The 13,350-nt window shown below is 42.6% G+C and overlaps 1 protein-coding gene across 19 annotated transcripts in view; it reads right to left on the bottom strand.

Annotated features, from left to right (window-relative positions):
• Nucleotides 1–10,271, bottom strand: part of EPB41 (erythrocyte membrane protein band 4.1) — a 92,807-nt gene extending 82,536 nt beyond the window's left edge. For 2 of the 19 annotated variants that reach the window (XM_028742812.2, XM_077932014.1), the window contains exon 1: nucleotides 10,029–10,270. In XM_028742812.2, coding sequence (XP_028598645.2) covers nucleotides 10,029–10,177 — 149 coding nt within the window. In that variant the 5' untranslated portion in view covers nucleotides 10,178–10,270. Of the gene's footprint in view, nucleotides 1–10,028 lie in introns of all 19 variants that reach the window. The other 17 variants (XM_077932015.1, XM_028742818.2, XM_028742829.2 and 14 more) reach the window with 13 other exon arrangements.
• Between the last annotated feature and the right edge of the window lie 3,079 nt (nucleotides 10,272–13,350).

Genomic DNA, 13,350 nt, shown 5'->3' with positions numbered 1-13,350 from the left:
TCTTTCCACAATCCCAGATATATTATGACAGAGGTGTGAAGTTTCAGATGCCTGGGGGGGGGGGGGAGATTGATGCAACCCTCCAGGCTTCTCCATCCAGCCTTCAGGAGCCAGGCTGGAATGTTCCTTAACTATGATAATACTTGTTACAGATAGGTAGTCGTGATTCCTTCCAGTAGCACCTTAAAGACCAACTAAGTTAGTTCTTGGTATGGCATGCACACGAAAGCTCATACCAAGAACTAACTTAGTTGGTCTTTAAGGTGCTACTGGAAGGAATTTTTTTTGTTATGATAATACTTGTTCGCCTTGATGGAGTTGGGATATACAGTATTTGTGTGTGTACAGAAACTTTTAACTTTTGTGTGACTGGATGTAACTTATTATGCAAAAGGCAAAGAGTTACATCCCACCTACTTTTCCCTCTGGCAAATGTCAGTGCTCCCTATCAAAGGTTTCCCACGCAAGATTGCAGGCCTTGAGCTGAGAAAGGTTCCTCACTTCTGTATAAGGTTTTTAATATGAGACATACTTGGAGTCTACATGTTAAAATCAAAGGATCTAAGTTAATATCAATCATTTCAATGGGTCTACCATGAGTATAACGTAGAATACTGTATTCTGCATCTCTTAAGATGGAATAAAAAATGTCATCATAGAATCATAGTACTGTAGACTTCCTTCCAAGTCCCATGACAGAGTCCCTTCCGACAGTCATCTAGTCCAACCCCGGCAATGCAGAAATTGCAGCTAAAGAATCCCTGACAGATGCCCATTCAACCTCTGCTTAAAATCAAAACTTAAAAGCTATACTTATTTTCATTCATTGCTGTAACATATACAAATCAAAATTATTCACTCAAAAAAATTGATTCATTCTATTAAAACAAATAAGATAGAAAGTCAAGTAATGAGGTCAATGCAGAATTCTAATCCTCACTGAAAGACAGGTACAACAAGGAAATCCACAACAGAAGTTGAGATGAGACACCATTCGTGGTCATTAATTAGAGCAAATCCACATCCTTTATTAAAATAACCCTAAGATTTTCTGTTTGGGTGAATATTTTGTAAGTCTGCACAGGGTTGCTGCTATGTCAGTACTTGTGCCAGTGTAAATACCTGGCATCCTGTGGCTTGTACTTTGGACTACCACCCTCCTGTAAGGGTTCCACTTGTCCCACATCTGTTATGACTTAGGAAACTTTCACATTCCAACATATTATCATGAAAACATACAAGTGAAATAAACTCCCAATTTTCCCTCCAAGTGATGACAAGCTTAATTGATGCTTTAAGTTAAAACTGTTTCCACACTGGAAACAATTAGATATTGGTAACATGCATTTTCTGTGACTTTAATTGTTTGTGCTGCCTCACCAGAAATGAATTCAAACTGGTTTTGGATTATTTATTGACCAGCCCTAGATATCATAGTCAATGATATTGAAAGTCAAAGAGAAACTGAAGAGAATCAGCAGGGTCACACTCACACTATTTCTCTCCTAACACAGGTCATCAAGCAGGGTGATCACAGTATATAGTTTTACTGTCCTGAGGTGGTGGGCCAACATAAAATTGACAACTTGCAACACTGCATTCAGTGAGCCTAGCATATCCAATTTTTGCTTTGCACAGCAGACCTTAGGAAGAGGTTATAAAACACTAAACTAAATAAAAAAGCACAGATTATTTAGAAACAAATTCCTTTCCACTCAATGGCACACTGCACAGTAATGTGTTCAGAATGGAAATGCCAGATTCAAGATTATTGCTCTCCTAGTCTGTCATGGTCACTGTGAATGAGGATGCAGAGGAGAAAATGACACACTAGTGAATATAGCACAAACTTTTCAGATGATTTGTGTTTTGTGTAAAAACATTTCCCCTAACCTGCTATATTTTAAGTTTATTTCCTGTTTTTATTTCCTCTGCTTTAAGCAGTAAATCATTTCTACTTTGCAAGAAGAGTTAACGCGCAAATCATAAAGAACACTACAGACCTAAATACTTTCAGAAAATTAATACTTTTAACACTAATTTCCAAAAGATAAAATAAGATCTATTTTGCCAAAGCAAAAACATGTGAGACCATGTTAGCAGAAATAATATAAGCAAAGAGACAGGAGACCATATCAGTAAAGCACACAGGGAAAAATGTGTGACTGATATGAATGTAACTGATAATATTGAACCATGTAAGACGTGTATCATTAAAAAGAGGCTAAGGAGCAGTGTTAGAAACTGAGATATGAAAGCTAGGAGCTAAATGGCACCTTAAATCTAGATTATGGGTGCAACAACAAAATGTCAAGGCACACTTTTTATAACAAGAATACAAAGCTGAAAATAAGTGAACTGCACCTAAAATCTTATGTTCATTTTTCACATGGTCTAGTCCTTCCCCTGCCCACCCCACTAATATTCTTAAGAAGTCTCTTCACCAGTCTTCAGAGAGTAGCTGCAAGTGGGGAGGCAGAAAAAAATCCTTTCCTTCCACTATGCAGTTTTAATCTGAAATCTTAGGTGTAGGTGCAGTACTGTGCCCAGAGCTCAGAAACTGCTCATGCTAAGGAAATTCCCTGTTACAAAATGCGACTAGAACAATGGGAGTTTCGAACACTGCTAAGGAGTAAACCCTACACAAATCCGGAGTGGAGTCCCTAAAACGGTTGGTGTTGGAGGGGGATTTCCAGCTGGTGGCAGAGGACAGAGTGACTCCAGGAGACATAGGTGTAAAAACTAAAACGAAGACTTTATTACTAAACAATAAACACAAACTCTGGTGGGTGTTATTCCTGCAGGCAGGCTACAAAACTCAGCTTTTTTCCTTTATAGCAACGGCCACCTGCAGCCAATTAATCCCAGAAATTTCTTAAAGGTATACACACATGTTTCTGTGCCGAATGTCCCCCAACAGTTGGATGGTGCCAGTGTTCAAAATTAGCCTGGCTATTGACCACATGTGACCAAGCGAAGATGCCCGGGGGTCAGCTGTCTATAATAAGCCCATCAAAAGTAGTAGCCTGCCCTGTTCAAGACCATTAATCTATGGTAGGTTGGCTGCACTGAATTTTCTGCATTTGCCTTCATGTAACTCATGTTACGTTTGCTTCAAGTTGAGCATTTTCAGGTTGCGTCCCACGGCGACCTTGAAGTACCGGAAAGGATTACTTCCAGGTTTCACCACTTGCGCATGCACGCAAAATGATGTCACGTGCATGTGCAGAAGCGGCGAATCGCGACCCGCGTGCGAGCAGGTTGCGTTCCTTTCAGGTTGTGAACAGGCCTCTGGAACGGATCCCGTTCGCAACCAGAGGTACCACTGTAATTCCTTCTAGCCCATAGCTACCAGGCTGGTTGCTATTCCAACCCAACCCTTCTGAATGCAAGCTTAAACTTGACAGTCTCAGGTTTTCAAGTAAATGGTAGAGTGCAGCCTGCTCATACATTTTTAATAACAAGTTTGGGTTTATCCTATGAATACCAAACACAGCAAGGCTGCCTATGTGGATGTTACTATCATGGGGATTTACTGTGCCATAGGCAGTCACTTAAGAGGAAAAACCTCGCTCTTTCACCTCCTCACGTGAGCAAAATTGGGCTAAGCAGTAGTGCCACTGCACCATAAATGCCAGTAGTACATCCATGGTAGACTTCCAACTTTCTCTTAAAAACAACTTGAACAACTGTGATTCCATGCACTAGTAATGGAGCACAGATTATACAGCAAAGCAAGAAGGAATTAAACGTATGCAAATCAGCAGCCAATAATTTCTAGGGTAACTCTTTTCCTACTATATCAATAACACAAATGTTATCACATGCTCATCATTGGAAAGTTTGGCTGCTGCTTGAGTTAGAAAAACTAAGATGGATCCTACAGCCAAATCATGTATACTTTAAAACCAGTATTTTCTGCTTCTTCTGACACAGGCAACCTAATAAAAGATTTTCCTTGCATTCATAAGAATTAATTCACGTGCTGAACCTACAAGAAGCCCTTTCAATTAATGTCAGCAATATCACATTGCTCTGATTTCCCAACAACAGATGGGAAAAACTATCCATCATGGCATGTGGGAGGGCAAGTACAAAACTTCACAAGATGAAAGAGATGCATTTACCAGCACAGATGCTTTCCCTATGAACACACAAATGAAGATAGATACACTAATGATATGGTCTTCTATCTCAGCCCAAGTTTTTTTTAAAGTTGCCTATCAAAACAAATACAACAGCACTTCCTAGACAGTGTATTTGTGGTCAGGCGTGTGCTTGTCAAATGGCAGATAAAATGATTATAATAGTTACAGATTTCACAAAGCCCTGCTTATGAGAATTCCAAAACTTTACTAATGCTTCTTCCTACCCCCAGAACTAGCAAAACCTACCCAAAAAACTAAACATCTCCTTTAAATGAGAACTAGAACAGCATGAGTTAATATCTGGAAGTTTAATGTGGAACTACTGCTCACAAGATTAAACAGGACAAGCATTAACAACTAATATTATTATCTGGATTAACTACAAGCCATGAACATTCCAATCTAATCCATTTGATAAACAAAGCCAAATCTGTCTGCACTTCAGTGTACTACTCTCTGAAAAGTTTTATAATCTCATCCCCTACTACAACAGTGGTTTCCAAACTGTCGTCTTTCAGGGATTCTTTTCCACGCTGGCTTATCTGCCAAGGAACCCCTGAATAATTATTCTGTGAAACAACTATGTTGCAAAAGATTTGGGATATGATCAGATTCTAGCGCACACATTCACTTTATGCAGGACACTGGCCAGACAAATTGAGACTCACCACTACTCCTCATGAACCAAGTGTGTGACCTAAACATAGCCAATACAGTAATTATCTCACTGAAGAACTCCAATAGACTTACATAAGTTTGAAAATCTTAAACCAACAATATCTACACAGTGGGTTGTAGCCATTACTAATCCTATTCAGAGTACACCCATTAAAATTGTACTGGGCATGACTACGTTAGGTCCATTAATTTCAACAGATGTACTCTATGTAGAACTTAGCTCAAGAGAAAATGTGAACAAATGCACAGTTATTTTATTGTATTATTTATGTTTGCACATTGTTGGAAAAATTAAATAAAAACATTTCTTTTTTAAAAACTTAATTAGGTTAAGTGGGGTGGTGGTTATTCCTTGTTATTTTGAAAAATCAATGAAATATATTTAAAAGATACTCCATTGGGTACCTTAGTTAAACTAACTTACAAGCTACTTAAAGGCAGATTCTCCTATGTGAATCTGCCCATCCCCTAAGGTCAATTGATATAACTTTATTGTGCGTTCAACTGATAGCAATGCATGAAGGGGTCTCATATGTGACAGCAGAACTCACTGCCTCAATAACTTAAAGATTAAGATAATCTATTTTTCCACTGAAGACTTATCACTTTCAGCAAGCTTTAACTCTGTCATTGATTAAGTTAACTATTATTTACTTCACGGTTTCTTAAGCTTTGTCTTATGCTTTTTGCAGCTGTGTTACTTATTTTATTGTTTTAATAATATAGTTTAATGTTTTAATTCTGTTGGATTTTGTAAGTAATATTGAGCACCTCTCTAAGGAGAAGTGGGATAAAATGTTTAATAGATGTGATGTCAATCAAAGTGCATATAACAAATTGCTATAAGGAAATCTGCTTATTCTGTGTTTTACAAACAAGTACATAATTTTGAAGAAATGTTTGTGACAATACTGAAAGTACTGCATCCATTCACAAACAGGAAGATTATCTGTGTATAGTTGCATATACTCTTCACTGAACTATAGCCTTTTTAGATTACTGCTTGTTGAATGTTGCTGTGGTGTCTTACAAGTAATGAAATTCCAGCAGGGCAAATCAAAATGGCAAAATTCAATGCCACATTCAATGTCACATTCATTTATTGCAAGTAAGACTGAAGATCACTTCACCCTGTTACACAGAGCAGCGAACAGAAAACATCAAGCGACACAGCAACAAAAACATAGTATCAAACAATACTTGAATACAAGGGGTTTAAAACTGTGAACAAGGAAGTTATCTTGCTGATGGTTCAAAAACTATAGGAGTCATTTTCCATTACACAATAAGCCACAATTATAGTTCATGAGAGAATTTATCTGACAACTATCTTCCATAACTAAGCCTTTGAAAATGCACTTGCAGTTTGCGGGGGAGGGGGACTTTTCAAATGAGATAAATTCACATAGGACTATAAGCAATGATCATCCGCATAACTCTATATTTTGGCTTATATCTAACAAGAGTCCTACAGCCATGCTGGTATGTTTTTATCACATAAAAGAGTTTAAACTTCATAGCTGAGCACTTTTTAAGTAAGACATTTCCACAACCAAGGATGTTGTTTTGAATGATTGGATTATCCATGACAAATAGGCACAAATGATTTAAAGTTTGACATCATAAGGGATAAAGTTGTCCTCAGCAATGCCAGGTGGCCTACTGGGCACTACTGCTCAGATTAGATAGTGAACTTCTATCCTCCAGTATCACTAAGCACTCCTCAAGCTGTTCATACAGAAAACCTAACTATTTACAACCCACCACAATAGTCATTTCTGGGTGCATAACTCCATCAGCTCAACAGAGATTTGGTAGAAAGCATGCTGTGCGAAGTTTGGCTACATACAATCCTCCGGACTGAGAAAATGATTAAACTGATATTGAAGCGTAAAGCAGTAGGCACATCACCAAGAACTGACGTGACAGCTCAGCCCTTGTGCACATTGCCCCAGTGTCTATTTTCAGCCATTCAAAATTTAGTGTACATTATAATAATTTATTTGAAGTTTTCAAGTATCTTCATCCATCAGTCTCAACCCCAAAAATCTACTATCAGTCACCTCAGACTGCTTTATAGTCAGATCAGCCAAAGAATGAATGTAGAAAATCTAGTGCCTTAGCAAGAAAACCAACACTTCATTACTCCGTTGGTTTACTCAATGAAGCAATAAAACACAGCATCGTATAACTAATAGGTTGAGTTAAAGATTCAGTTACAGGAAGCCACATATAGCTTGACTTTGTACAGTCCAGGTCTCTTTGAGATTGACAAAATGAGTAAGTCTGCAACAAATAAATATGAAATTTAAGGTCCAATATATTTTAACTGTTTACAAAAGGCAAATGAACTGCTTCAACGCATTCAGCAGCTGGAATTCTCTTATTAACACAGGATTACATCATTAAACAAAACTCTGACAGCTGGTACAACTGATAAAGCTGCCAGTGGACTCAAGATAAAGTGGATATTGCTAAAACCCTGAATACTAGATTCCTAGGAGAGAAATTGTATCTGAAAAACCTTTTCTCCACACACCTTTATTTTACAACTTGATACTGCAATATTTCATCACAGTAGGTATACATTTGTAATATACAGCCTTTACTACCACCTTATACAGAAAACTTGAAGTGCAAGATATATCAGAAAGACTACAGATATATTAAGTTACCGTCTGAGATCTCACACATGCAATCCTTATTGCAGCATTCTGTAATATTAATTTTAATGCCATCCATGTTTACTATTTCCAGAACAGCAACTGTGTTAAGTCTATTGCAGCAAAAACAACAAAGATTCCTGTGGTGTCTTAAGGACACATACTGCAATACAGTGGATGCTCGGGTTGCAAACGTGATCTGTGCGGGATGCACATTCGTAACCCGCGGTGGCGCATCTGCGCATGTGCGGGTTGCAATTTGGTGCTTCTGCGCATGCACGACTGCCGAAACCCGGAAGTAACCAGTTCCAGTACTTCTGGGTTTCGGCGGTCCGCAACCTGAAAAAATGCAACCTGAAGCGTCTGTAACCCGAGGTATAAGCTTTTGTGGGCCAATACCCACTTCACCATATGCTATGTATACATCCATGCGCTGCTTGCTATATGGATGTAGTTAAAACTGCTGCATCAAATTTTGAATGAACATTTACTTGAAGCTTTTTAAAAATGTGGTTTGGGTATGTGCAGTCACAACTGGCCACATTGGCAGGCAGGGGCAGGAAGCTGTCACGTAGTTAAGTCTGGTGAGCTCTCTTAGCCACTTTAAAGGCAGCCCTGTGACTTACTTTCAGGTCTATGGGACGCACTGGCAGGGTAAGGAGCACCTCCAAGGCCAACCTGCAGCATTCAGCCCTAGTTGTGAAGGCCAGGAGGAGATGAAGCAGTAAGGCCCCCTTACTTATCTCAAAGGGGGCAGATTAAGCAAAGTGGGTAGACAAAATGCTACCTCTTGCCTTAGGCAGGGTTGGCTCACCCAGTTTATGTGCTGTTAGTATCCCACTCTCTTTGTTTCCTTCTGCAGACCTTCGGTGTTAAATGAATGAAATGTGACACAGTTCAACGAATATTTGTATCTTGCCTCCTTATTTCCCTGTATGGTCAAAATTTGTAGCTCCAAGTTACTACAATTTCAAAGTTGGGGTAAATATCACAGTCTCATCTAAGAAAGACCCACCCATCCTATTTCCCATGGTTGAAAAAAAACCCCACAGGAAATAAACACATTACCCATCAAATATTGCGGCCAATTCAAATAAAAAATATCCCAAAGATTTCCCATAACCTTTATTTTAAAGTGAGAGGTAAAAATCATTGGGTGTCCATGAATAGTTTAGCTTTATATCACTTTTAAATTTCAAACTACTTCTGCTACCTACATAATATTCTTTGATGTTCACAAGAGCAAAAGCAAAAGCAAAAAATTTTTCTGAACTGTATTTGGGAAGATGTGTATGAATGTGATCAAAACAAAACAAAAATGAGGAAGATTGAGTGCTCACAACTAACAGTATGTATTGTTTTGAAGGCAGCGACAACCTTCTCTGTAAGCAGGGCACACATGTGAACAGCATCTGCTAGCAACAACTGACTGCTCGGACTCCATCTCAATGTTGCAAGCCATCCCCCTCTACCTGAGCTGCTTTGTTTCTCTCCCCTCCCCCTCCCTCCAACGCTTATACAACTGCGGAAGAAGGTCCTCTCTATTCCCCCCACCCCGTTCAGACTCCAACCTGTCACTGCCATATCCTTCTGCCCACCATCACCCTCCTCCTTTCCTGTCATTACGACCACAAATAAAATACAAAAAAAATAGGTTAAAAAATGGGAGGAGGGAAGTAAGAGGGAAGAGAGATTTTAATTTAGCGCATCTATATTTCTCTCTCTCCGCCCACCCTGCAAGCAAATCTCCAGGAGGAGGAGGAGGAGGGAGAGCAGGACACTAAATGGATGCCATCCCCCCGATGCTAACCCGCCATCTCTCCTTTTAATTCCTTCCTCTCCCCGCCCCTCACAACCCTTCCCCACCAACAATCCAAGGCGATCTTCTTATGGAGTCACACAGCCTACTCATCCCATAATTCTCCCCATCCCCTGGCAGGGATGATGCGAGGCACACACACAAGCGCGCGCCCGAGCACACAAGCGCGCGCGCGCGCACAACACACACGCATTCGGTTTTCAAGAGGCGCCGCTAGCGCTAAACGTGGTTTTTCTTCAGCGCCAGGCAGGGATCCAGCCGAGAGGGAGAGAGAGAGACCACCCCTTTCCTTCCCTTCCCTGCGCCACATCCCGACGCCCCCCGCTTGGCGCAGCGCAGGAGGCTCCCGCTGCGCCTCAGAGCCGCGCGCCGCTACTACCCTTTCCCCCACCATGAGGCTCGCCTGAGGCAAAAGACGGCACCTTAAAACGCGACCCAATTCCCGGGGGCCGTAGAGCTCTCTCCCCCTGAGCCTTCCCCCCCCCCTCTGAGCTGCTGCCGCCGCCGCCGCCACTCGCCACCCCGCGCATTCCCCTCAGCGCTCGCCAACCGTCTCCCTCCACACAAACAAGATACACGCGTCCCTCTCTGAGGTAAAAGCGAAAAAAACAACGGCCGGGAGGCGCGCGCGCGCGCGCGCTGTGGAATCTCTCCCCCTCCCCGCCGGCCCCCACGCCGCAGTTCTCCCCTTACCCCGCCGCTTATGGTCGCCTCACTTGCCTGCCTTCTTCCCCAGCGGCTGATGCTGGGCGCTGATAGTGCTTGCCGAAGGCGCCCAACGAAGGAGGAGAAAAGGAGGCGGGGGGGAAGAGGGGCCCCAGGTCTCTCTCTCTCCTACAACCACCTCCCGCTCCCCCGCCCCATAACATAGTAGTAAGTTTCTATTGGCCGGGAGGGGAAGGCGGAGCCGCTTTGCTGCTCAGCTATTGGGGGAAGGGAGGGGAGAAGAGAGAGAGAGTGTGTGCGTGTGGTTATTAAAAGGGGGGGGGGAGAGAAATGGGGGCAGCTCGCTCGCCTGTCTGCCTGCCCGCGCGGCACGCGAAGGGGAGGAGGGTTTATTTGAGGGGGGGGGGGAGTAGTGGAAACGGAAGGTATAAAAGCGCGCGGACCAGATGGAGCGAGGTGGGGGGCGGGAGAGAAAGGTTGCGCGCGCACAAAACTGAGGGGTGCTTCTGTTGAGGCGGCTCGCCACCAAAAAGTGGGGGGGGGGGAGAACCCGAATGAGACCAACGGCCATCTGGGTCAGTGTGAAGGGGTGGTGCGCGCGCGCGCCCGCTCGCCGCCTCCTCTCTGTCCACCTCCCCACATAAAGAGGAAGGGGGGATGCGCGCGCGCTAAGAAATATTTCTTTCTTAAAAGGTTTTTTCTTTGGCCATACGCACAACAACCCATCCTCTTACCAAGGGGCGCGCAGGTTTCATAAACAAAACGGCATCACACCGAAAATGTAATGCGTTTAAGGAACCATAATACACAAAGGGGGATGTACACACAGTACCACCCCCATTTGGATCAAAGCTGGCTGGAGAGGGGGGATAGAGCATATGATAAGTAGGAGTATATGGTCGCCTGTACGCCTCTTCCCAAACCAGCAGGAGCAAGCACCGGTCAATGGGAGCATGTCCGCACAACACAACCTTAGAGCACCGCTGCTGGAACAGGCCAAGGAGCCCATCTGGTCCAGCATTCAGTTGCCAAGAGCCAGCAACCAGATGCCTCCAAGGGAGCAGCACACCTTCCCCATTGTTTGTGCCTGGCACCTGGCGTTCGCAGGAATAGCAGCTGTAGAAGGAGAAGAGGACAGAGGGCGAAGGAAGAGCTGTGTGTGGAGTGGGGGCTTTCCCCCATCCTCTGGACCACCCGCCACCCCGGGGGGAAAACTCAACAAACCTGCTGCACTTGGAACTGGGTGCAGAGTATTGCTGAATTGGACACAGCTGTGGGCAGGGAGTACCATCCGCCTTGGGCCTGCCCATATAAAGCAAGTCTAGCATGAGAGACTAGGGTAATGTCCGTTGTTTCCAGGAACGCTTCTCAGTATGAGACTTTTGTGGGTGAGCTGAGAGTTTGCTGGGACCCTGGGTGAGGCTGAGGGGGAGAGTGTGTCCAAAGGAAAATGAATTTATATTGATTTTTATATATTAGTATTTTTTGTATTAATGTAACGTTTGTAACTCTGTATTTTTAATTTTTAATTTTAAGGTGTCTGTTGTTGCTTCAGTTTTTTTGTACACAGCTCGAAGATATTTTTAATCTATTAAGCGGTATAAAAATTAAATAATCAGTTGGTTTGCCTGCAGGCCCCAACTGATAAAAACTAGCATTATTCCTACACACAAACACACTTCAAACAAACAAAAACTCCTATGCTACTTATTTTGGTTCGCTAGAGTATAGCTCTATAATAACAACATACGGAAAGCAAAAGCAACAGTAGTATCCCTTATTCTTTTTAAATCATGTGCATAATCAGTAACATGTTTTGCAACAGGCATCCTGCTTCTCCGTCTTTATTTTGGTGGAACACAGGTGGCTGGTACTCATAGGTCTGGTAGAGCAGCCTACCAAAGATAGAGCCAATGACAGCAACAGGCTAGAGGAGGGCTAGTTTGCCACTTCCCTGACCATCACTGGAGCTGATTTTACACCCCTCCTGAATCCTGCACCAACTTCTCACCCTTACCTTCAAAACCCTACATGGCTTTGCTCTTATGATCTGACCAATTCTTCCCTGTTCTCCTTGCTCATCCACCTCCAGCACCCCCAGCCTCCGAAAGGTTTCCTTCCCCCTGAAACAACCCTGCCTTTTCTTCCATTATTATCATCATCATCAACAACAACATATTAATTGCCTTCTACACAATCAAGACAATGTACAATGAAATCAGATAAAAACCGATACATTTAAAACAAAACTAAAACAATACAAAACAAAACAAACACTCATGGCAAAGACCCATTTATCCAGTTGGGAATGCCAGTCGGAACAAAAGTGTCTTAAATTGTTTCTTGAAAGTACAGATAGAGGGGCCTGTCATTTCTCGATAGGAACAGGGGCAAGCCATAGTGTTACTGCAGAGCTGGTGTTTGAGATCTTTGGAAATTGCAGGATAATCTTCCCCACAGACCCCAGGGATCCACCAGACATAAAAAGAGCAAGGCAGTCTCTCATGTAACTTGGTCCTGAATTATCCAGGGTATTAATCTGTTAGTTACCAACACACTGAACTTGGCCTGGTAGCAGATTGGCAATCAGTGCAAATCCTGATAGCAAGGTGTTATATGTGGGTGATAATTTGCCTCCACAAGCAACCTAGCCACCACGTTCTGCACCAGCCACAGCCTCCAGAGATAAACCCCAAAGGTAGCCCCACAAACAGCACACTGCAGTTATCCAGTCATGCCATTACCAATGATCAAGCTTCCCCAAGCCAGGAACTTGATCCTTATACATGGAACTGTTCCCCATTGTGTGATCACCACTCTTACTTCCCCCAAATTCCTCTGCCAAATTCACCTTTTTCCAGGAAGCCTTTTGATCAATGCATTAACCTCTTGTGACTAAACTAAAGTACTTATAATCACAACAATCACGCATCTGCCCCGTTTACCCTTACCTCCATTTTCCTCCCTTTATCTTTTCCCTGTGTCTATTTTTAGACGTGTTTACTTATTTTTAGTATTTTTACCCTGCTCCTTGGCTGAAGAAGGCTCCCAGAGCGGCTTAGAAAAATCATTAAAATAAGATAGTCTCTGCCCTCAGGCACACAATCTAAAAGGCACTACACAAAAGAAAGAGGCTGGAACATGGCTGGGGGAAGCAAACTCAGGAAGAGATTGTACACCCTTTGGGTAGAAACCTGTCAAACACGTACATTGTAAAAGCACCAGATGCATAGACTGCATTATATAAATTATAACGCTAATTTGTGAGAACTAAAGGCAGGGTCAAACTTTCTTTTTCCAGATCAACTCCTACCCCCAAACACGTTGGAGAGGGCCACAGCTGCCAGAGATTGAGATAAAGGATGCTTCATCCCTA

The sequence above is a fragment of the Podarcis muralis genome, chromosome 7, assembly GCF_964188315.1.
Source record: "Podarcis muralis chromosome 7, rPodMur119.hap1.1, whole genome shotgun sequence".
Classification (NCBI taxonomy): Eukaryota; Metazoa; Chordata; class Lepidosauria; order Squamata; family Lacertidae; genus Podarcis; species Podarcis muralis.
The sequence above is the reverse complement of the archived record's forward strand: the minus strand, read 5'-3'. Positions and strand labels throughout refer to the sequence as shown.